The 26630-nt window shown below is 40.2% G+C and overlaps 1 protein-coding gene across 1 annotated transcript in view; it reads right to left on the reverse strand.

Moving 5' to 3' along the window:
- Nucleotides 1–1812: 1812 nt before the first annotated feature.
- The window catches only part of Svopl (SVOP like), a 68451-nt gene continuing 43633 nt past the window's right edge, over nt 1813–26630 (reverse strand). The window contains exons 14-15 of the mRNA XM_052172837.1: nt 2949–3062; nt 1813–2211 (exon numbers count right to left, since the gene is read on the reverse strand). Of these exons, the coding sequence (XP_052028797.1) occupies nt 1813–2211; nt 2949–3062 (513 nt within the window). The remainder of the gene's footprint in view (nt 2212–2948; nt 3063–26630) is intronic.

Consider the following 26630-nt stretch of genomic DNA (forward strand, 5'->3'; position numbering starts at 1 on the left):
TGCACTGTGAAGGAGGGTAGGGGAATCCTCAGCCCGCTATGGTCTCTATAGTGGGCCTCCATAACAAGCCTGAACAGCAGTAAAAGACAAAATGTAAACGCAGATGCTTTGGATGTCTTCTTTCCACAGCATGTCTTTCCTAACAGAGCTTGCATAGCCAACACCCTCATATATCACTTTTCCGCAAACAGTACGAAAGTTATCGGAAAGCTGCACATCCACCATGGGAAGCAGTAATTCCCTCCTATGATTAAACAAAAAAGAGTAATGGCATATGGAGAAAATTAACTTTATTCCCAGCTTCTTGCCAACCACATACAGAATAAAGTAGTTCTTTTGTAAAGTACCAAGACCATAATTTAAATTCAATGATAATCAGTCTTAATTTCTTGCCTTAGCTACAGAATTGCCATCCTTCAGCCACAGACCATATGGAGCAATACCAAGTATTTGTCTAAGGTTAAATAGTTGTCGATACCAAAAGAGAAGTATATCCTCTACCCTACCTTCTAGTCCCATTCAACCTCAGGGTTTGTTGGTTTGTTTAAGGGGCAAATGGTTTGGTGGTAGGCTGTTATTTGTTTGTAGACAGGATCTCATGTAGCCCAGGCTAGCCTCAAACTTCTTTACAGCTGAGGATAACCTTGAACTCCTGATCATCCTGCCCCCTCAACCTGTACATGCTGGGATTTCAGGCATGAACTACAGTGTGGCTAAGTATATCCTATAAGAGGCTTTCATACATTGTTTCCTAAAAAAGAGTCCAACTGCAGTCTTTGTTTGCCTTGGATGCCTTAATATATACTTGTCTTCTTAATTACCATGAGCAGAAGTCAACCCATTTAGAAAATAATCAGTAACTCGGTGAAGATCAAAACACACCTTTCTCCACATAGTATTGCAGGTCCTCATTTTATTTGCTATGGGAAAGAAAAAAGAAATTAGTTGGTAAGGCTTTGTTCTTAATTTACAAGGAATTAGATACATCATTTACAACACTAGCTTTATAATTTAGAGTTGATGTGATACGGATGTGATCTGAAGTCCACATTGCACTTATGCTGGGTTTGCTTTTGTTCTCGCCAAGCATCGTCTTTTTTTCTGTGTAGTCTTGGCTGTGCTGGATGTCTCTTGTGTAGATGAGGCTGGCCTTGAACTCACAACACCTGCCCATGCCTGGCACTATAAACACATTCTTTAATGACTGAGATTTTTTAAGTTTACCAACTCAACACTAAGCTATTGACCAAGTTGGTTTATCCAGTCAAATTACTGCTCTGCTGTTGTCTTGTTTTGAAAAAGATGTGCGTGTCCATGTGACTCTGATCACAGCAGTGAGCTATGTGTGAATCTATATGTGCATCTTTAATGTTCCTAAAACCACCACCATGTAGTGGCCATGGGTGTGTTTGTGTGTAAATACTGAACCAACATGTTGAAGGTTGACAGTGCCCCAGTGCCAAGTTTCTGTCCTACCCTGGCAACAGGCTTTATAGGTGAGTATGAATTGGAAACCTGTGAAGGCACATTACAGGATCCAGTAGGTTCTTCATTCATATTTCTAAATGTGGTAGCTCATACCTAATAACCCTAGCACTGAAGGGAAGGCTGAGGCAGGAGGGTCACCACTAATGTATGAAATGGAAATTTTGGAAGGAAATGGAAAATTAAAATGTGCCCAACTTGTCCTTAGTAATACTTTGCATAATGGGTATGGTGATCCCTTATAAGAAAGACAGCACCTGAGTCATCTTGTCTGACTAGTACTCAGTGATGGGATCAACTGCAGATTATTTCTGTTAACACTGTGCTCTAAGGTACAAAAGTCCCCAGACCCTCCTTTCTCAGTGATAACCAGATCTTGGTAGGCCTCCGTGTTCTATTCTGAGAGCCGTGGTCCCAAGTTCCCAGGGACTTGAGCATAGAACTGTGTAAAGGAGCCTGTGTCCTCCCTTCATCCACAGCCTCCAGAGAAATAAGGAGCCCAAACACAAAAGCGAGCGAGCGAGTGAGCTCGGGGCCAAAATTCATAGGCCAAATAATTCTGCCTTCATAATCTTTAATGTTAATTAGACCAATCATGAAAGGAAGAATGAGAAAGGAAAACGCAAAAGGGGAAAAAGCCAGTCCTTTGCGGCAGGACTGACGAGTCTGGGGAGGTGAAGCCATTAGGCGCCATCTGGCCATGTGACTGGTCAGTGGCATGGCATTCTGGGAAGACATTCGCTCAGGCAGGTGTCATCTTAGCGACATGGGTTTAGTTCAGCTGTGAATCTCCTCTTTCAGATGCAGTGGAACTGGAGGTACATTTATTTGTGGCATCTGGAAACCACAGCTCATATACCAGCCTGCTTCTAGATGAAGAAACCACTCGTACATGGTGCCTGAAATTAGGTTTTCCAAAACCAGCTGGCCCAGGGAATCCACATTGAAATGTCCACCCCTCACTAAGATACTAGGGGAAGGAAGCTAGTCTGCTAGCTACATCCAGACCATGTGATCCCAAAGGCTCTGCGGTAATGTTTTACCCCAGCGACCTGATTTCCAGCAGTACCTTTTACATAAAAAGATAGGAGGAAAATCCTTTAACTTCACCTTTATTGCTGTTAAAAACTATATGTGAGAAAGACTCAAGATTCAGAATTTCTATCAAGACCCTGATAATGAGAATTCTTTGCCTGATTTAATAAAGGCTTATCCCTATCCCACACTTCTCTTTGCACAAAAGTGGCGGCTAAGGAGCTAAAACGTGGCTTAGGTGAATTACTGTTCTGGGTTCAGCTCTCAGCTAGCTCCCATTTGGGGCACCTCACAGATGCCTGTAACTCCAGTTCCAGGGGCCTTGCACTTGCTCACACACCCACATACAGACACATACACAGACATGATTAAAAATAGATTTTAGGTGGTAAATGCAAGAAAATTCAAGAACTTCCTGAGCCACTTACCTGCAAAGCACGTCCTTTGGTCTCAATGGGAAGAGTAAATGCAGAAATGGCGCACACAACACAGACAGATGAGAAAAGACACAGGGCTCCCAAGAATGAGGCACTCATTAAGACCTGTAGTCAAAACAGAATGACTTGATTCATTATGCCCCAGTCACTTTACTGGCCTTTGATATCAAAGAATGTGTTACCCCCAGGCAGTGGTGGCGCACGCCTTTAATCCCAGTGCTTGGGAGGCAGAGGCCGGCAGATTTCTGAGTTTGAGGCTAGCCTGGGCTACAGAGTGTTATCAAATACATATATAAATGGTTCTTGTAGCCAGATGTGTTATTGAGCCTTTGGAACATCAGTTTGATTGGACAAAGCTGGGGTAGGCATCCTGAGTGGCTGGCATTAATATACACTGCACACCTTACATCTCTTTGCACCTACCTGCCTGTCAGATTTCTAAATTCTAGAGCAGATTTCAATATCTGAGGACACAGGAAAGTCTCCTTGTTCTCCCAGCTGCTCAGCCTACTTAATTCCTAATCTCACTTTGTGGTATACTTTTTACAAAACCTCCATTCCCTCCTTCACTTCTGACAAGGCAACAGAACTATTTTTTTCCAGAAGAGATCTCCAGTCTTTGAAAAGATTGCTACCCTGTCTTGTCTCTATTCATAATGCTTTGTATGACTTGTCAGAACTTTGTTTTGTTTTCTTTAAGACATGGTTTCTCTTTGTAGCCCTGGCTGTCCTAGAATTTACTCTGCAGGCCAGGCTGACCTCAAACTCAGAGATCTGTCTGCCTCTGCTTTCAAAATTCTGGGATTAAAGGTGCATGAGTGACTGTCAAAACATTCCATTTAATAGTTTTTTTTTCCATGTAAGAAAGGGTTTCTGTCAGTCTATAGTTGCCTCCAGTGCAGAAGGAACAAGGTGGCTTGCTAACATCAGACTACCTACAGTTTTGAAAGATCTGGAAGTTACTGAGTCTAGTCCAACCCTGTGAGTTTAGAGGTGAGCTTGCCCTGGCTCGTCACAGTAACTATCAGCACAAAGTCTTGGGTCTCCAGAAACCAAAGCCTAGTGATACTACTAAACCCAGAAAGCAAACGCCAGTATATAAAGTCTACTGCCTTCCAAACTAGCAAATAATACCACATATGTAAACAGAACCCATCACATCAACCTCTAATTAATTAGAGTTGACCTAACATGATAAATAATATTCATATGGGGAGAGTGCTTTGAAGGGATTGGCTTGGTCTCATGTAGCACCGGTGTGCCTGAACTCACTCTACAATTGTGATTAGCCTTGAACCTCTAATTCTTTTCTTTTTCTTTTTTTTTTTTTTCTTTTTGGTTTTTTGAGACAGGGTTTCTCTGTGTAGCCCCGGCTGTCCTGGAACTCACTCTGTAGACCAGGCTGGCCTCGAACTCAGAAATCTGCCTGCCTCTGCCTCCCAAGTGCTGGGATTACAGGCGTGCGCCACCACCGCCCAGCTGAACCTCTAATTCTTCTCTGCCTCCCAGATTCTATGAATGTAGGCACAAGTCACCTAGCCCTCTGCTCTCTGATTTTCCTCACCAAAATAAAATTTTCTGTATTGTGAGGCTGGGAAAACAGAAAAGGGACAGAACCCAAAGAGACCAGATAACCTGCACAGTACATGGTGAGGTCACCACACAGCATGCCTAGAATCCAACATTTCTGTTACTGAACATCAAAATTCTCACTATCACTAGAATAGATTCTAAATTATCCCTACCTTTTTTTTTCTTTGCACCTATTTCAAGATTGTGAGTTGGGTAAGACTCTAAAGAGTTTGGTTTAAATTATCCAATTATCATACAAGCCAGGTCCAGAGAGCTAGAAGATTGTCTAGTCTTTTTGCTTCCCTAGAGAGATGTAGGGCCCTGCTCTGTGGCAATCCAGTGTATAGCTAGCTGTCACTGCACATTAATACAATCTAAGCTAGCCAAAGGAATTTTCTATTCTTCATAATCAAGAAGTTTATGGAATTAAATGATTGTAGGAATCGTCTGGGACTTAAGGATGTAGCTAAATGTTAAGAAATCATGCTTAGCATGTGTCAAAGAGTTTCTAATGTGACAAAACACCATGACCAAAAAGCAAGTTGGAGAGGAAAGGGTTTGTTTGCTTTATACTTCCAGAACATCATTTGAGGAAGTCAGGACAAGAACTCAAGGAGGGTTGGAACAGGGCAGGAACTGATGCAGAGGTCATGGAAGGTGCTTACTGGCTTGCTTCCCATGGCTTTCTTAGCCTGCTTTCTTATAGAACCCATGACCAGCCCAGTGTTGGCACCACCATCATGGACTGGGCCCTCCCCCATTGATCACTAAATTGAAAAAATGACTTACAACTGGATCTCATAGAGGCATTTTCTCAACTAAGGGTCCTCTCTGATGACTCTAACGTGTCAAGTGGATACACAAAACCAGCCAGTACAGCATTTATGAGTCCTGAGTATAGTCAGCATTATAAAAATAAATGGAAGTTCAGTTAAAATTTGTCTTTCTAGAGTTCACATTGTCTAAGTCAAAAGGAAAAAGAACACTACTTTTAAAAGTTTCAGGAACAAGGGCTGGAGAGATGGCTCAGCAGCTAAGAGCACTGACTGCTCTTCCAGAGGTCCTGAGTTCAAATCCCAGCAACCACATGGTGGCTCACAGCCATCTGTAATGAGATCAGATGCTCTCTTCTGGAGTGTCTGAAGACAGCTACAGTGTACTTACATATAATAAAAAAAAAAAGTTTCAGGAACTAAGGATGTAGATCACCTAGCTTGTGGGAGTTTCCAAGTTCAATCAGCATAAAACATAAAGAACTAAAAAGCAGAGCTGTGTAGCTCTCTGTGATAGAGCAATTACTCAGTGTGAACAAGGACCAGGGTTCAATCCCACAACAAGGAAGAGAAACACAAAAAGCAGAGCCTAGACCAGAGGCAAGAAACTCTATGTGACAAAGAGAGTCTACTAGACAGCAGTCACAGAGGTTAATATACAAGATGAAAGAGCTCAAACAGCTAAAACCAAGAGCAGAAGTAATTCACACATGACTCGGGACCTTTATAAAGCCCTTTCTTGTTTTAATATTTTTTTAAATTTATGTGTGTGCGTGTGTGTAGATATGTATGAATGAAGATGTCCATGAAGGCCAAAGGGCATGTCAGTCCCCTGGAGCTGGAATTAAGAGGTTTGTGAGCTACCTGATGTAGGTGGTAGGTACTGAACTCTGGTCTTCTGGAAGAGCAGAAAGAGCTCTTTCTTGTTTTTTTAAGATTTATTTATTTATTGTATGTAAGTACACTGCGGCTGTCTTCAGACACTCCAGATCCAGAGGGCGTCAGATCTCATTACAGATGGTTGTAAGTCACCATGTGGTTGCTGGGATTTGAACTCAGGACCTTTGGAAGAGCAGTCAGTGCTCCTAACCACTGAGCCATCTCACCAGTCCCAAAAAGAGCTAACTGCTGAGTCCACTATCCCTTTCTTAATAGACAAACAGAAGAATTAAACTTTATGACACAGACCAACAAGGTCTGATTACAGTCCATCCAATATCAACAGAGAGCCCTTTTTCAGATGTTCACCAAATGCTGAGATAAACCATATCCTTGGACATAAAATAAATTTCAGTAGACTTGCAATAATTAAAATAAAAATATTCTAGCTAAAAAGGCATCAAGTTATAAATAAAGACAATAACAAAATCTTCAAACCGTTCTAAGCTATCAAGAAGCTCAATCTAAACTGAATACAATGGAAATGTATTAAATTTGTGAGACAAAGCTAAAAGTGTAAAAAACATTATTTAGGAATAAATACACATGAAGGGGCTGGGGTTATATACTTCAATAGACTGCAGTCTACTATTCACCAAGCACTGGCTGGGTTCCACCCCTAACGAGCGCTATTTAAACAGTGAAGCAGTATCCACCACATGTGGATAGTGGATAGCACTAGGGGTCATCCATCCTCGGATGTGTACATAGCAACTTTGAGGTGAGCCTTGGTTACATAAAATCCTGTGCCCAGAATTAAGTTAGCATAAAAAATTAGGAAAGTGCATACTTATACATTAATTAAATGAACAGCACATGAATGAGCTTTAGTCCTTAGATAAAGCCTTACATAATTCTCATCAAGGTAATTTGTAATTCTAATGGAAATAAAAATTCCCAGAAGGAACATGCAATCAGTTTGGAAAGAAAATTGTTTTTAAAATGAATTTCAAAGAACTTGTAAGGGAAAAAAAAAATCAGGAAACCTGAAAGTTTTCAGGGACCTCTAGGGAGGTGATTAGCCACAGGTACTAATAAAAAATTGCTATTTTATAGAAAAAAAAAAGCAAAGTAGTGAATCCCAAAAGATCACCTGTGCAAATTTGTCTTTACTAGAAGAGGACCATTATTAAATCAGGTGAGGAGAAGCTAACAGCCATTAATCCTTACACCTGCTAAGCAGGCTATGGTTGAGCTACAGTCCCTGCTTTTGTGTTGCTCTAAGAGCCATATTCTTACCTCAGACCTTAAGCATAGAGTAGAAATCAAAGCTTAAAAAGCAGGTGAATGTAGTTGGCCTTGTGGCACATGCCAAGACTACATAGACAGACCTTGTCTTTAAAAAAGGCATTTAAACATGACAAAAACACCATAGATTAAAAGTATTGGCTCATAATTTTTTAAAAATGTATAGGTCCGAAAGTTTTGATAGTAAGCCAAAAAGCAGACTATAAAGTTACCTGTGTTGTAGGGGCTGGAGAGATGGCTCAGGGGTTATGAGCATAAATTTACCGCTCCTGCAGAGAACCTGAGTTTCATTTCCAGCCTCCGTGTCAGGAAGTTCACAGCTGCGCATAGCTCCAGCTCCAGAGAGATACACTGTGCACCCATGTGCATACACAATACAGACATATATGCCTATACACAATTTAAAATGTAAGAAAAACTAATCCCCATTTTTAAAAAAAATCTGTTGCAATGGTAAAATAGAGATCTACCCTGACAAGATCCATGTCCTTCCAGAAAGAGGAGACACCACACACTCCATGATGGGAGACAGCCACAAGCCAGGAACAGAGCTCTGAACAAGACCTTCATCTTGGACTCTTGTTCTAGAACGTTAAATAACATCTGGTTATTTCCACACAGCCCATGGTCTTTTGTTTATAGCAGTTGAAGAGGCAGCAACTGACCCAATCTGTAAGAATGTGTGAAGAAATGTCTGAAGCTTAATCAAAAAAAACTGGAGTTAAGATTCTTTTAAGACACTCACATAGAACTTCAGAGAGAATCGATAGGTGAATCTGGGGCTTGGAAATGAGGCCTGACACAAAAATGAGAATTTAGGAGTCGTGAATGTGAGCATGGCAGGACAGCCAGAGTCCCAGCACTTAGGGCATAGAGGCAGGAAGATCAGGAGGATATCACAGTCATCTGCTACATAGGGTATTTGAGGCCAATCTGGATATGTGAGACCCTGCCTCCCTCAAAAAGGGTGGGGCTTGGGGCTTGGGGCTTGGGGCAGGAGTCAGATAGCTCAAATACTAAAGCCTGATACTACCAAGCCTAAATTCAATGCCTAGGATGCTCATGATGGAAAGACTGTGACTTCCGTGTATGTCACAGCACATCCATACACACAAACACACACAAACAAATTTAAGAGCTCTGGTTGCTCTTCCAGAAGACCTGGGTTCAGTTCCCAGTACTCACATCTTTCTCTAACTTCAGTTCCATGAGAGCCAATGCTTCCTGGCCTTAAAGACTGCACACAATGGTGTATAAACAAAAGATACAGGCAAAACACCCATACACATAAATTGTTTTCAAATTAATGAAAAAACTCTTAAAAAGCAAGCTGACAACTCTCCCCCCACCCAAAGGTCATGGGCATATAGTTGGTAATTAAAACTGTAAGAGTGATGGAACTAAGTACAGAGCAATGAGGAAAGATAAGCATCCAATATTAACAGCAAGAACAACACATAAAGGAAGCAGAACAAAGATAAGCCTCAAAGCAACTGAGCTGAGTGCACCAGAGGAAAAACAAGAAGGTAAGATGGTAGATGTTACCAGCAGGAAACAAACTCCTTAATATGGCTGGGAGCATAAGTAACCTTTGGATTTAGGGCCCTGAGCAGTGATAGAGGAGGGATTACTGCAAGAGTCAGTGGAAGAAGAAGTGCCTCAAGAGTTTACTGGAGATTCTGGAGGACTTGGTTTACAGCCTGTGGAACTTGAAGCATCTTAAGAGGCTGACTGGAAGTATTCAGCAGGGACGGTAGGTAGCAGTCACAGGTGGATGTGATTACACAGTCAGGAGCCTCGATGAGCAACCATTCAGAATGAGGTCTGCCTGTTGACTTCTCTAAAACAATAAAAACAAACAGTAGCTAGGGGTTGGAGAGATGACTTGGGATAAAGCACTTCTGATCCCCAGGACCTGTGTTAATGCTCAGCAAACCAGCCTACTGGCAGATTCAGCAAGAGACCCCTACCTTCAGAGACTAGAGAGTGATTGACACTTGACACCAGTCTCTGCCTACACAGTCACCACCTGCACGTGCATCCACTTACACATGTGCATACCCATGAACTTGTAAATACAGACAAGGCAAAATGAAAGTTATACAGTAAACAAATATTAAAATAAAGGTGTAAAATGCCTATGAATGAACTTACAACACATGAATCTCTCAGGAGCTATGGAAGGAAAGGAGCACAGATGGAAATTACAAATAGACACAATTCTCAGAAAGATAGAGACAACATTTTTAAAAAGTCAATTCTTAATTAACCAATACCTTTAGCAAGCATCAAATCTTAGTAGTGGGCTATATGTATCTTTGCATGTGTGTCAAGGATAGAATGTCTGCCTGACATATTGTAAGATTTTGGTCCAATATCCAGTACCAAGTCAAAAAGAAAAAAAGAGAAAAAAAAAAACTTATGATTTGGGCTATTGGGAGCTAAGAGGCTAAAACCAGCAAGTGACTTTTCTGGAGATGGCTCATTATTTTGCATGGCTGAGATGGGTAAACTCTGAATTGCAGGGCCTTCAGAGATTACATCTCTGGATTGATTCTTGTTTATATGTCTTTCCTGTCATTATTACAAAGTCCAATTATTCCTGGGCATTAGCCCACCCTGTTGGGCAGATTTTCTACAGATTAACAAAGATGTACTCTCATGTAGCAATGCTATGTAGACAAATTGATGACTTCATAGTTCCTGATAATGATTTTATAGAATTCCTAAATTTATACAAGTAATTTCCCACTCTCTAAAAAGCTGCAAATAGGGCTCTGTAAGCCTCCATGTGTCACAGGCTAATTGCACTAGGATAAGAACTCCGGGCTTGGAACAAATTTATGACCAGGAAAAACATTCCTTCTAGGTTAGCCATGAGCCCATTATCTGGAAACTAAAGGTCATAAGCTGAGAATGGGCAATTTATTATAGGTGCAAGGACAGAAAATAAAATATTGACCAGTTTATCTATACAAAACTTCAAAACTAATGAGATGCTAGGCAGATGATTTGCTTCTTGACAAAACCTGTGATAACTTAAGACAAAATTATTGTTTTAAACTTTTAATGAACTTATGGAGCTAATAACAGATAATGAATGTTTAGTCAGATACTAGTCTTAATGGAAACACATGTAAACATTTCTGCTGTGACTTATTGACCTTATCAATTTATGACTCAAATTAGTGTCTTAAACTTACTATGGACTTTTAGAATGTAAAGATGCTTGCAAACCCATGTGAAGATTTATCCTGAAAAAGTATTAAGAACTAAGAACAACAATAAGGAAGGGGCTTTTTTTTCTTTTTCAGGAATAAAAAGGTTAAGGGTTTTTTTTCTTACTTGTAGGGCTTTTTCTTTTTTTCTATTTTTTTTTTGAAAAGAGAAGTAAAAACACTTTATGATAAAATTAAAGATTTATATGGAAAATATTTCAGATGAACATATTAAAATTGACAATTTTATGGAAAATTAAAGAGTAAAGTGGTAGGCATATAAAGCATTGCTAAATTAATTGAAATATGGAATAGGAACATTTTATGATAGAATTTAAGATTTACGTGGAAAATATTTCTGATAAAATTGTAGAAAATGTAGAAAAACATACTAGAATTGAAGATTATCATGGAAAATTTTATATAGATATAATAATGGAAGACACAAAAGTATTCCTAAGTTGATTGAAAGTGGAATTATAAACATTTTCTGATAAACTTAAAGATTTATATGGAAACTATTTCTGATAAAATTGAAGTAATATATAGCAAAACAAGTTAAAATTAAAGATTATCATGGAAATTATACAGATAAAATGATAGGCATAAAGATAATTCTAAGTTGATTGAAGGTGGAATTATAACCATTTTCAGATAAAATTAAAGATTTACATGGAAAATATTTCTGGTAAAATTTAAGAAACATATAAACACGTTAAAATGACTATTTCATGGAAAATTTTACATATAAAATGATATAAAAACTCTTTCTAAATTGATTGAAGGTGGAATTAGAAACATTTGTGATCAAATCAAAGATTTAGATTGAAAACATTTCTGATCAAATAGAGGAAATATATAGAAAGATATTAAGATTGAAGATTATCATGAAAAATAATGCAGATAAAATGGTAGACATAAAAAACATTACTAAATTAATTAAAAGGTGAATTACAAACATTTTCTGATAAAATTGAAGATTTACATGAGAAATATTTCATTAGTCTATGTGTTTTTACTGGGGAGTTGACTCCATTGTTGTTAAGAGATATTAAGGAATAGTGCTTGTTGCTTCCTGTGTTGTTTTTGTTTGTTTGGTTTGGTTTGGTTTTTTGGATTTGATTTTTTTTTCAAGACAGGGTTTCTCTGTATAGCCCTGGCTGTCCTGAAACTCACTCTGTAGACCAGGCTGACCTCAAACTCAGAAATCCACCTGCCTCTGCCTCCCAGAGTGCTGGGATTACAGGTGGGCGCCACCACTACCCCACTTGCTTCCTGTTATTTTTGATGTTACTTTTATGTTTGTGTGGGTATCTTCTTTTGGGTTTATTGGAAAATGATTACTTTCTTGCTTTTTCTAGGGTGTAGTTTCCCTCCTTGTGTTGGCATTTTCCATCAATTATCCTTTGTAGGGCTGGATTTGTGGACAGATATTGTGTAAATTTGGTTTTATCATGGAATATCTTGATTTCTCCATCTATAATGATTGAGAGTTTTGCTGTGTATAGTAGCCTGGGCTGGCATTTGTGTTCTCTTAGAGTCTGTATGAGGTCTGCCCAAAATCTTCTAGCTTTCGTCGTCTCTGGTGAGAAGTCTGGTGTAATTCTGATAGGTCTGCCTTTATATGTTACTTGACCCTTTTCCCTTACTCCTTTAGAAGTCTTTGTTTAGTGAATTTGGTGTTTTGATTATTATGTGCCAGGAGGACTTTCTGTTCTGGTCCAGTCTGTTTGGAGTTCTGAATGCTTCTTATATGTTCATGGGCATCTCTTTCTCTAGGCTAGGGAAGTCTTCTTCTACAATTTTGTTGAAGATATTTACTGGGCCTTTAAGATGTAAATCCTCGCTCTCATCCTTAGGTTTGGTCTTCTCATTGTGTCCTGGAGTTACTGGATGTTTTGAGTTACTAGCTCTATGCATTTTGCATTTTCTTTGACTGTTGAGTCAATGTTTTCTATGGTATCATGAGCACCTGAGGTTCTTTCTTCTATCTCTTGTATTCTGTTGTTGATGCTTGCATCTATAACTCCTGAATTCTTTCCAAGGTTTTCTATCTCCAGAGATGTCTCACGTTGTGATTTCTTTATTGTTTCTACTTCCACTTTTAGATCCTGGATGGTTTTGTTCAGTTCCTTCACTTGATTGTTTGTGTTTTCCTGTAATTCTTTAAGGGATTTTTGTGTTTCTTCTTAAAGGGCTTCTGCCTGTCGACCCATGATCTCCTGTATTTCTTTAAGGGATTTTTGTATTTCCTCTTTAAGGGCTTTTACCTGTTGACCGATGCTCTCCTGTACTTCTTTAAGGGAGTTATAAGTTTTTCTTGAAGCCCTCTATCAGCATCATGAGATACAATTTTAAATCCAACTCTTGCTTTTCTGGTGTGTTGGGGTATCCAGGACTTGCTGTGGTGGGAGAACTGGGTTCTGATGTTGCCATGTGGCCTTGGTTTCTGTTGGTAGGGTTCTTGTGCTTACCTTTGGCCATCTAGTTATCTCTGGTGCTAGTTGGTATGGTTGTCTCTGGCTGGAGTTTGTTCTTCCTGTGGGCCTGTAAGCCTGTGCCCTTATTCCTCTGAGCTCAAAAGTGAAAGCACTACTTGGAGGTTTCTCTCTCCTGGTGGGCTATGCACAGAAGGCTGTGGAGTCCCCCACCTCCCTGGTGCAAATGGCAGTGGGAAGACTTCCATCCCAGCTGCTCCACTGATCTTATGCCCTGTGTGCTCCTAGCTGGTCCCTCCAGAGAGAAGGTGGAGATCTCACCTCTGAGCTCAGAAGTGAAAGCACTGCTGGGAGATCACTCTCTCCTGGCGGGCTGTGCACAGAAGGCTGTGGAGTTTCCCCAGATCCCTGGTGCAAATGGCAGCATGAAGACTTCTGTCCCTGCTGTTCCACTGATCTTATGCCCTGTGTGCTCCTAGCTGGTCCCTCCAGAGAGAAGGTGGAGATCTCACCTCTGAGCTCAGAAGTAAAAGCGCTGCTGGGAGATCACTCTCTCCTTCTGCTATTCACAGAAGGCTGTGGAGTCTCCTGGATCCCTGGTATGCAGGGCTTTTTCTTATTAGCAGCAATGAAAGATAGAAGCTTTTTCTTTCCATGAGCAATAAAGGGTGGAGCTTCGTTTTTATCCAAAATGAGTGAGTTTTTTCTGCATTGGTGCTTGTTCATTGGAACTTGCTTGGGGACGCTTTTGCTCCAGCCACCAAATGTATATATGCATATGTAATTATAGGCTGTATATGTAAAGATGCATGGACACTTGGGGGGGAGTTGATGAAACAGGTGGTCATGCTGGACCAGAGTATGTGTGTGCATGCATATTGTCTGTGTAAAAGATATTAATTCTTTTCCTTTCTTTTCTATCTGGTTCACAAAAAGTTCATGAGTCCCAAGCCTCTCACCTGGACAGTGAGAGGTCATTGAACAAGAGAGAAAAAAGAAACCAGTGCTTATTAGCACAAAATAGTAAGAGAGTGTTACATAGAAAGAAACCAGTGCTTATTAAAGCACAAACAGTAAGATTATAAGGCCAGAGATCATCAGTCTTTAGCCTTAGTATAGCACTGTGCCCTACCTAGTACCGTTTAATAGTAAAGACTGGGGCAGACCCAGCATTGAACAAACACAGGAGGTAGAATGCAAGTAAATAATTCTCATGGATATCTAAAAACATCATCATGGTGCTTTAACCAGCCACTTTCATTGGAGCAATGAAAATATGATTAGCAACAAAACCATCTAGCTCAGAGGACTGGAATAGTGAATTGGTAATGCACCAAACAACTGGGAACATAAGCAGACTGACATTTCTAAGTCCTCAGCAAAAGACAGATCATCCAATAGTATTGAGACAACTAGCCTGCCACTTGAAAAAAACCGTTCCTTTCATGAGACCTCAGTAAAGAAATTTCAGTAGACTTAATTGAAGAGGGCATATCGGGGATTTCTAGTCAGAATCTGGGCTTCATCTTTTGCAAAAGTAATTTGGGTTGGGGAGTTAGCTCAGTGGTTGAGAGCACTTGATGCAAAAGCATGAGTTTGACAAAATCCAACATGCTTTTATCATGATAAAAGTCCTAGAGAACACGAGACTGGAGGGAACATGCCTCAACATGATAAACATGATATGTGACAACTCCATAGACAATACCATCCTTTTAAATGGAGAAAAACTCAAAGCAATCCCATTAAAATCAGGAATGAGACAAGGCTGTCAACTATCTGCATACTTTTTCCACATATGCTTGATACTAAGCAATAAGGAGAAAGACACTAAAGAGTTACAAACAGGAAAAGTCAAATTATCCCTATTTGTAGATGATACATAACATCCCAAAAAATTCCACCAGAAAATATTAATGACCAACAATTATAGCATAGTTGTAGGACACAAAATCAAAGCCTTTTTTTATGTCAACAAACATGCTGAGAAAAAGGATCATGAACACGCTCTCATTCACAATAACTAGTTGTTTTTTAATCTAGGAATAAGTCTAAAGAGGTGAACAATCCCATAATAAAAACTTTTAATTACTGGAGAAAGAGATTGAAAAAGACACTAGAAAATGCAAAAACCTCTCATGTTCATGGATCAGTAGAACTAATATTGTGAAAATGATCATTTTACCAAAAGCAATTTATAGATTCAGTGCAATCTCAATCAAAATCCACATGGTATTCTCCACAGAAACAGGGGGGGAAAAGTAATCCTAAAATTTATTTGGAACCACAAATGACCCCAGACATCCAAAGCAATCCTAAGCAAAAAGATGAATTTCCAAAGGATTATGATCCCATCCCAGAGCTGTAATAATAAAACAGCTTAGTATTGGTACAAAAACAGACCGTGGAGATCAGTGGAACAAAACAGGAGACCTACCCAAGCACATGTCAGCAGAGCCACCTGATAACAGGCAAAGTGGAGAGAAGACAGCATCTTAAACAGATGGTGCCAGGAACATGTGATGTGCATATGAAGAATAATAAAATAGAACCCACATCTATCTATTCCAAATAGATCAAAGACCTCAAGGCAATGGCTGAAATACTGAAACTTTTAGAAGAAAACGCAGGCAGTACAAGGTGTAGGAAAAGACTTCCTGATAGGACTCTGTTTGCTTCAGGGATTAATAATGACAATGGACACATAGGACCACAAAAAAGCTTCTGTACAGCAGAGAAAACATGAGAGGAGGAAGCCCACAGAGTGGGAGAGCATCCTTGCCAGCTTTACACCTGTTGTGTCTATGGGGCCATACCTGTTGCAAGATATTTCCTATCCATTCACACTGAGGCAGTGAGAAACCAGTGGTTGGAGGGGAGAGGAGGAGGAGCTAAGAGAAGTGAGGGAGGAGGAAGAGAGAGGCATGGTGGACCACAGGAATGGAGCAGGGAGAGAGAGAGACATGGATATCCAGATGGCATCAGACATATTTCTGGTGTTTTGGAGAGGTTAGAAATATTGGGATAAGCCGGGCAGGGTGGCACACACCTGTAATCCCAGCACTCTGGGAGGCAGAGGCAGGCGGATTTCTGAGTTCGAGGCCAGCCTGGTCTACAGAGTGAGTTCCAGGACAGCCAGAGCTATACAGAGAAACCCTGTCTCGAAAAAAACCAAAAAAAAACCAAAAAAACCAAAAACAACAACAACAACAAAAAAAACCAAAAAACCAAAAAACAGAAATGTTGGGATAAATTGGCATTATGTAATTTGGAGTTTCTTATACATAAATATATTTGGTTAACTATTCAAGTTTAAGAGTCATGCTTTACCGGATACTTGGAAGGAGTGGTTCAGTCCTGGCAGGGTGGTACTCTTATTATTTATTACCCACTACATTTGAAAAACCAACATGGATCATATTTCCACTAGAAACCTGAGATTATTAGTCTAAAAGTTAAAGTTGGGGGGGGGGAGGTTATGTTGTTGTTGCTGTTATTAAGCAACTAAGAGCGCCAAAATCGGGTCCTGCAACTCAAGAGCACCAAGTTGAAACAAAGGAAAGACTGAGATGAGAATGCTAAGAACCCCTAGTGGGGAAAATAGGGCTTAACAGGATACTCAATTCCATCTAACATGGGTGCCACCGGATGGATTTCTGGGTTGAAATCCTGCTTTGATAGCTGCCTGCTTATAAGCGGGTACAGATGGAAGGGCGAATCAACTGCATTAAGTTAGAATAAAGATAGTTTATTTCACTGGCTTTAGATTGTTTTAAGTTGAACTAGGATAGGGAAGTAGTCACTGACTCTAATGAGTGTTGTGACAACAATTGCCTGCTTAGCACAGGTATTAATAATTAAAAGTCTGTATCTTGGGGTAGAGAGCTCAACAGATAGATGGTATAAAGGTATAGCAGAATGGCTGCTCTGAGCAGAAAGCCAAACAAAAGATGATATAGTTTGTATACCTAGCCAGAGAAAGCTCATATTCCTTTTTAATGTGGCCTACACGTGGAATTTTGGGTATCTTTTCCTGCTTGGCAATATAGTAAATGCCTAAGTAGAGGCTCATTCAGTATCTTAGCTAATTTCATTTGTTTTAGATTGTTTTGATTTCCATAATGGGTGTGATGTTGAGTTTTGTGGTTATATTATTCCTCTGGGAGAGAGATCAAAATGAAGGTTTTTCTGTTTACTGGCTCAAGGATATGCTGATTTAGGGAAAAGGGTTTGTCTTTTGTGTTTTTAGAAAGAGTGATTAGTCTCTGGACATCTTCCAGAGCTATTTGGATCAGAAATGATAGAGGGAGACCTCCAAAGGACTAGACTCCAGAATACCAAACAGAAAATCTATCTTCGTGATATTAAAATTTTGTTTTGAGATTTATATATTACAGAAAATACAGCCAGGTTGAGTCTCCTCGTCACACATGCTGAACTGCTTGGAACTCCTGAGGTCCTGGACTTCGGCTAGATCCACTCAAGACACAGACATCAGAGACCAACCAACTCCCCCATCTTCCCTACCCTTCCTCCACCCCCTTATTAATATATCAGCGCCCATACTCAGCTTGAAGAAGTTACGAAGAAGAGTCGTCAGCCCAGTTCCCATGATACTTCCTCAGGATCCTGTTATACCACACCTGGGCATATACCTAGAGGATTCCCCGGCATGCAATAAGGACACGTGCTCCACTATGTTCACAGCAGCCCTATTTATAATAGCCAGAAGCTGGAAAGAACCCAGATGTCCCTCAGTGGAGGAATGGGTACAGAAAATGTGGTATATTTACACAATGGAATACTACTCAGTAATTAAAAACAATGAATTCATGAAATTCTTAGGCAAATGGTTGGATCTGGAAAATATCATCCTATGTGAGGTAACCCAATCACAAAAGAACACACATGGAATACAGTCACTGATAAGTGGATATTAGCTCAGAAACTATGAATACCCAAGACACAATTCACATATCATATGACTTCCAAGAAGAAGGAAGGAGAGGCCCCAGATCCTGAAAAGGCTTGTTCCAGCATTGTAGGGGAGCACCAGGACAGAGAAGTAGGAGGGGGCTGATATGAGAATGGGCAGAGGAAAGTGAGCTTTGGGAACTTATAGGGAGGCCGGGGAACTGGGAAAGGGAAAATCACTTGGAATGTAAAAAAAGAATATAGAAAATAAAAATTATAATAAAAAAAGAAAATTGAGATAAGACCTTTATCATTGTAAATTGGTATTATGTAATTGGGAGTTTTATATACATAAAGATATTTGGTTAACTATTTAAGTTTAAGAGTCATGATTTACCAGGTATTTGCATGTAGAACAGGAGCACAGGACTCCCGCTGTTTAGTCTATGGTGGGGAGGAAACACAGCTGGGATGCTGTGAGAGCTAGCTGGGAAAGATTGGCTCGGCTGTGACAGTGAGAGCTGCCCTGAGCAGGACATGCTGGGACTTGGTGCAGAGGCCTGGCTGGACAGTACCATTTATAATTAACACTACACATGACTACTATCCAGAATATATTTTAAAAAACAAGTCAAAAAACAAAGTGAAGGGCTGGAGAGATGGCTCAGCAATTAAGAAGAGTACTCAATGTTCTTCCAGAAGACCCAGATGGTTCCCAGCACCTACATTAAATGCCTCACAATCATCCCCAGTTCCATGGGATCCATAGCCTCTGGCCTCTATGGATACCTATATTCATGTGCACATACTCACATGCACGCATGCACACATATAAACACACACACACACACAATTAATAATACAAATTTTAAAAGAAATAACCCAATTTGAAAATGGGCTACAGATCTGAATAGAAAGTTCTCAAAAGAATAAATAAGTGGCTAAGAAATATCTCAGGAGGAGTTCAATGTCCTTAGCAATTAGAGAAATGCAAATTAATACTACTTTGAGACCTTATCTCAGTCAGAATGGCTAAGATCAATAAGATAGCTAACAACAAATGTTAGAGAGGATGTCAGGAAAGGAAGCCCATATTTACAGTTAGTGGAATTGCAAATTGCCATAAACTCTAAGAACCAATTCGGGAAATTCTCGAAAGCTAAGAACAGAGCTACCATCTGGCCCAGCTGTACCACTCCTTGGCATAAGCACCAACATCTTACTCCACAGATACAAGTTCGGTAGCTAGAAAACAGGAACAACGTCAATGTCCTTCTGCTGATAATTAAATCATGAAAATGTAGGAGATAACACACTATGGAATATTATTCAACTATAAAAAATTAAAGCATGAAACATGTAGGTAAACAGATGAAACTTGAAAACATTAAGCCAGGCATTAATTCCAGCACTCTTGGGGTAGAGGCTAGTAAATCTCTGAGTTCAAGGTCAGCCTGGTCTACACAGGGAGTTCTGGGGCAGTTAGGGGTTACAAGTCAGGAAGCAGGAGCTGACACAGAGGCCATGGAAGGATGTTCCTTACTGACCTGCGTGAGTTCCAGTCCTGACTTCCTTTGGTGATCAGCAGCAGTATGAAAAGCAAAAGCTGAATAAACCCTTTCCTCCCCAACTTGCTTCTTGGTCACGATGTTAGTGCAGGAACAGAAACCCTGAGTAAGACAGTGGCCCAGACCTAAAACAAACACTTCATGTCCTGTCTTATTTGTGGATCCTAGCTCTGGGTTTTTAAATCTGAGTATGTAGCCAGGAGTTACCACAGAAACTAAGAAGGCTAAAGAGGGACCATGGGGGTAGGGGGAAAAAAGGAGCTTTAGAAAGGGGATAACAGGACACAGGAGGGATGGAGGGAAGTGGGGAAATGACAGAGTGGAGACTTAACTGCAAAGGAGAAAGGAAGTCAATGTAGACAGGGAGGGAAGAAAAGGATAAATATACACTAAGAGCATGAAAAGCCATAGGGAAATATATTGGTTTATGTTAACATATACTACAGACGTGTGTGTGTGTGTGTGTGTGTGTGTGTGTGTGTGTGTGTGTGTGTGTGTGGTATAGAGAGGGTGGAGGGAAGAAGGAAAAGGAGCAGTTATGACACTTAGGGTGATACTGAAAGACCTAAGCCCCTCATGAGAAAATTAGACCCTTAGCGAACTTAGAGCCTGAGACAGAAATAGAGTCGGAACTGCATGTTTGGCTAAGCCCCACCTGACTGGACCCTTAGTTCTGGGAATTGGCTGACTTCAGCCGGGCCCCAGGGCTAGAACAACCTGCTCTGGGAACTAGGTAATTTGTGGCATCCTGTACTTCCCCATTTCTGTACTTCCCCATCCTGTACTTCCCCATCCTGTACTTCCCCATTTCTGTACTTCCCCATTTCTGTACTTCCCCATTCCGTGCATGTTTTTTCCTCCACCCCTTGCCTTGTGATTTTCCCCTTTAAATACCCCTGACTTCAGTTGCTAGGGGTCGAACTCCTCTACCCCTGTGTGGCATATGAGCTTGACCCCAATGCACTGGTTTCCTGAATAAACCTCATGGTTGCAGCAGGGACGGTCTTTTGTGAGTTCTTAGGGGTCGCGTTATCTCAAGATTTGAGTGAGGGTCTTCCCTCTCTGGGGGTCTTTCAATGCCATAACTATCTAAAGCCCCAATACACAGTATGGCCAACTTCCTTCAGGGTCATTGACCAGGATAGTCAGAGACTCCCAACATTACACAGAGGTTATTATTGCTGTTGCCCTTGGTTACATACCCAAACTTGAAGATAATAGCTATTGCTGAAGACAACACACACTTTGGACACAGAAGTGGAGGAATTGAGATGGCATTGACCTGGAAGCCTCCTCCCAGAGGACTTGTGAGAGCCATGTCAGAAACAACATGCTGGCTCACCTCCGCCTAAAATGGCGACCCACTGCCAGACGGGGGACTTTCCACTCCACACATGACTAAATAGCCTGACCACAAAACACCCTGCCTGGGGTGAGGCCAGATAAGAAAATGACCCAACAGAGGAACAATTTCAGGAAAACCATCAAGATGGGCAGGATATGGCCGAATGACCAAGACAGTCACCCCATATGATTTAATAGTTTTAAATGTCTCTTGGGGCAGCCAGTCGGGGTAGTCCAACTCAGGCAGCCACCTAGACTTCCCAGACAAAATGTACATAAAAAGTGTGTGTTTGGTGAGCTTGGGGTCTCCCCTTGCCTGTGTGCTGAGGGACCCCAACGCACACTGGAACAATAAACCTCTTGAAGTTTGCAGCCATCCCAGCGGTCTGTGGTCTTTTTGAGTGAGAGCTGTCTGATGGACTCTTACAGACTAATTCTCACATCCGATGATTCTATGGAAGCTGCCAAGAGAGCAGAGCAATCCAATCCCCAGTCCTACCTAGTGCTAAAGCATAAGACCCTACAACCACCAGCAGCATGGCAAGCTATCCCCAATGGTGCAATGGTGGTCCTGACATCTTAACTCTAAAAACAACTGCCTAGCAGGGCCCAAGGCTTGCTTGGTAGGAGAGATGTCAAGCCTAGTACTACAAACATAGTCAACTATCTGCACCAGAGGAGAGCCTGCTACCATTTTCCTGAACCAATATATTTTCCGTTTTCTAACTATTTACCCTGATAGCCACAAATAAGTGTTGCTCTCAAGCCTCTTTGAAGAAGTTTTGTTTTGCATCAGAAAGAGACACTACAAAAATTGACAATTGATCAAAAAAGCAAAGAGCAGCAGACCATGGGGTATCCATATGCAATCAATATAATACAATTAGCCTCCACCTAAGGCTCAGAAACATCACAGAAGATGAAGCAGGAAGACTGGAAGATCCAGAGGTCAGGAATGTCTGCTACACAGTAGTGTCTTCTGTATGACAAGAAGCTTTACCATGAACTCTCAACAATACAAACCTGCCAGTGTAGATGAAGGACAGCTCACAAAGGCCCCGCTCCGAGAAGAAAAGCTGCAGGCAAGTAAGAGCTAATAAGATAGGGACATGCAGTCTTCTCTAGGTACAAGTCTGCTGATAAGGTATCCAATCCTTAGCCAGCAGCCCAAAGCATGTACATATACAAGCAACATTAACTGGACATAGTAGGCTCTGTGTGTGTGTGTGTGTGTGTGTGTGTGTGTGTACACGCATGCGCAAAATAATAATTGCTTCAGGTTTCTGTCTGTGTCTGGAAATTATCCTCTGCCACAGGGCTCTATACCCAGGTGGCACAGGGAGATAGCTAGCCTCCCAGGAGTACAGACAGGCCTGTAAGTGCAGGTAGGACCACCACTGCTACTCAGAGGAACCTGCCTAGAACTTTCAGGACACAGGAACCGAGGGGTTACCTGGGACAGGAGGCTTCCAATTTCTGTCTGTGCCCAGATCTGATCCTGGGCCACAGAGCTATATACACAAATACCACCAGGAGAGAGCTAGTCTCCCAGAAGTGCTTACACACCTTTGAGCACAGAGCTGACCCTGTACCACAACTTTCCATACCTAAATTCCTCATGGAGAGAACTGGTCTCCCAGGAGTACTGACACACCTGTTTGCAGAACAGACAAGCTACAGTCAAAGACAGCAAGACCAGCTTACACCAGAGATAACCAGATGTCAAAAAGCAACCACAAGAACACAAGCAACAGAAACCAAGGCTACTTGGCACCATCAGAACCCAGTTCTCCCACTACAGCATGCCCTGGATACACAAACACACGAGAAGAACAAGACTTTGATTTAAAATCACATCCCATGATGATGATAGAAGATATTAAGAAAGACATAAATAACTTCCTTAAAGAAATACAGGAGAACACAGGTAAACAAATAGAATCCCTTAAAGTGGAAACACAAAAATCCCTTAAAGAATTACAGTAAAACACAACCAACCAGGCAGTGGTGGTGCACGCCTGTAATCCCAGCACTCTGGGAGGCAGAGGCAGGTGGATTTCTGAGTTCGAGGCCAGCCTGGTCTACAGAGTGAGCTCCAGGACAGCCAGGGCTATACAGAGAAACCCTGTCTCGAAAAAACCAAATAAAAAAAAAACAAAAAAACAAAAACAAACAAACAAACAAAACAAACAAACAGGTGAAAGAACAGAACAAAACCATTCAGGATCTAAAAATGGAAATAGAAACAATAAAGAAATCACAAAGGGAGACAGCACTGGAGATAGAAAATGTAGGAAAGAGATCAGGGGTTGTAGATGCAAGCATCACCAACAGAATACAAGAGATAGAAGAGAGAATCTCAAGTACCATTGATACCATAGAAAACATTGACACAACAGTCAAAGAAAATGCAAAATGCAAAAAGCTCCTAACCCAAAACATCCAGGAAATCCAAAACATAATAAGATCAAACCTAAGTATAATAGGTATAGAAGAGAGTGAAGATTCCCAATTTAAAGGGCCAGTAAATATCTTCAACAAATTTATAGAACAAAACTTCCCTGACCTAAAGAAAGAGGTCATTGTATGCCCATGAACATACAAGAAGCCTATAGAACTCCAAATAGATTGGACCTGAAAAGAAATTCCTCCTGTTACATAATAATCAAAACACCAAATGTACTAAACAAAGAAAATTATTAAAAGCAGCAAGGGGAAAAGGGTCAAGTAACATATAAAGGCAGACCTATCAGAATTACACCAGACTTCTCACCAGAGACTACAAAAGCTAGAAGATCCTGGGTAGATCTCATACAGACCCTAAGAGAACACAAATGCCAGCCCAGACTACTATACCTAGCAAAACTCTCAATTACCATAGATGGGTAAACCAAGATATTTCATGACAGAACCAAATTTATACAATATCTTTCCACAAATCCAGCCTGACAAAGGATAATAGACAGAAAACGCCAACACAAGGAGGGAAACTACACCCTAGAAAAACAAGAACATAATCTTCTTTCAACAAACCCAAAAGAAGATAACCACACAAACATAAAAATAGCATCAAAAATAACAGGCAGCAACAATCACTATTCCTTAATATCTCTTAATATCGATGGATTTAATTCCCCAATAAAAAGGCATAGACTAATAGACTGGATTTATAAATAGGACCCAGCATTTTGCTGCATACAGGAAATGCACCTCAGTGTCAAAGACAGACACTACCTCAGAGTAAAGGTCTGAAAAACAATTTTCCAAGCAAATGGTCCCAGGAAACAAGCTGGAGTAGCCATTCTAATATCAGATAAAATCAACTTTCAACCAAAAATCATAAAAAAAAAAAAAAGATAAGGAAGGATCATCAAAGGAAAAATCTACCATGAAGAACTCTCAGTTCTAAACATCTATGCTCCAAATGCAAGGGCACCCACATTCATTAAAGAAACTTTACTAAAGCTCAAAGCACACATTGCACCTCACACAATAATTGTAGGAAACTTCAGCACCCCACTCTTACCTATGGACAGATCAAGGAAACACAAAATAAACAGAGACACAGTGAAACTAACAGAAGTTATGGACCAAATGGATGTAACAGATATCTATAGAACATATCATCCTAAATCAAAAGAATATACCTTCTTCTCAGCACCTCATGGTACCTTTTCTAAAACTGGCCATATACTTGGTCATAAAACAGACCTCAACAGATATAAGAAGATTAAAATAATCCCATGTCTCTTATCAGATCACTACAGATTTAGGCTGGTCTTCAATAGCAACAAAAACAACAAGAAAGCCCACATACACGTGGAAAATGAACAACACTCTACTCAATGATAACTTGGTTAAGGAAGGAAGGAAGGAAGGAAGGAAGGAATAAATTAAAGACTTTTTAGATTTAACGAAAATGAAGCCCCAACACACTCAAACCTGTGGGACACAATGAAAGCAGCCCTAAGAGGAAAACTCATAGCTCTGAGTGCCTCCAAAAAGAAACTGGAGAGAGCATACACTAGCAGCTTGACAGAACATCTGAAAGCTCTAGAACAAAAAAGAAGTAAATACACCCAAGAAGAGTATAAGGCAGGGAATAAACTCAGGGCTGAAATCAACCAAGTAGAAACAAAAAGAACTATACAAAGAATCAACCAATCTAGGAGCTGGTTCTTTGAGAAAATCAACAAGATAGATAAACCCTTAGCCAAACTAGCCAGGGGGCACAGAGACAAATTAACACAATCAGAAATGAAAATGGAGACATAACAACAGAAACCAAGGAAATCTAAAAAATCATCAGATCCTACCACAAAAGCCTTTGCTCAACAAAACTGGAAAATCTGGATGAAATGGACAATTTTTTAGACAGATACCAGGTTCCAAAGTTAAATCAGGATCAGATAAATGATTGAAACAGTCCCATAACCTCTAATAAAATAGAAGCAGTCATCAACAGCCTCCCAGCAAAAAAAGCCCAGGTCCAGATGGGTTTAGTCCTGAGTTCTATCAGACCTTCAAAGAAGACCTAATACCAATACTCTCCAAATTTTTCCACAAAATAGAAACAGACAGAACACTACCCAATTCATTCTATGAAGCTACAATTACTCTGATACCTAAACCACACAAAGACCCTACAAAGGAGAACTTCAGACCAATTTCCCTTATGAAAATTGATGCAAAAATACTCAATAAAATTCTTGCCAACCAAATCCAAACACATCAAACATATCAAACAATCATCCATCATGACCAAGTAGGTTTTATTCCAGGGATACAGGAATGGTTCAATATAAGGAAATCCATCAACATAATCCACTATATAAACAAACTCAAAGAAAAAAACCACATGATCATTTCATTAGATGTTGAGAAAGCATGTGACAAAATCCAACACCCCTTCATGATAAGTCTTAGAAAGATGAAGAATTCAAGGCTCATACCTAAACATGGTAAAAGCAATATACAACTAACCAGTAGCCAACATCAAACTAAGTGGAGAGAAACTTGAAGCAATCCCACTAAAATCAGGGACTAGACAAAGTGACTCACTCTCTCCCTACCTACTCAATATAGTACTCAATATAAGTCCTAGACAGAGCAATTAGACAACAAAAAGAGGTCAAAGGGATACAAATTGGAAAGGAAGAAGTCAAAATATCACTATTTGCAGATATGATAGTATACTTAAATGACCCCAAAAATTCCACCAGAGAACTCCTAAACCTGATAACTTCAGCAAAGTGGCTGGATATAAAATTAACTCAAACAAATTAGTGGCCTTCCTGTACTCAAAGGATAAAGAGGCTGAGAAAGAAATTATAGAAACAACTCCCTTCACAATAGTCACAAATAATATAAAATATCTTGGTATGACTTTAACTAAACAAGTGAAATATCTATATGACAAGAACTTCAAGTCTCTGAAGAAAGAAATCCAAGAAGACCTCAGAGGATGGAAAGATCGCCCATGCTCATGGATTAAGAGGATTAATATAGTAAATTAATATATAAAAATTGCCATCTTGCCGAAAGCAATCTACAGATTCAATGCAATCCCCATCAAAATTTCAACTCAATTCTTCATAGAGTTAGAAAGAGCATTTTTCAAATTTATCTTGAATAAAAAAAAAACCCAACATAGCTGAAA

This window comes from Apodemus sylvaticus, chromosome 2, assembly GCF_947179515.1.
Source record: "Apodemus sylvaticus chromosome 2, mApoSyl1.1, whole genome shotgun sequence".
NCBI lineage: Eukaryota > Metazoa > Chordata > Mammalia > Rodentia > Muridae > Apodemus > Apodemus sylvaticus.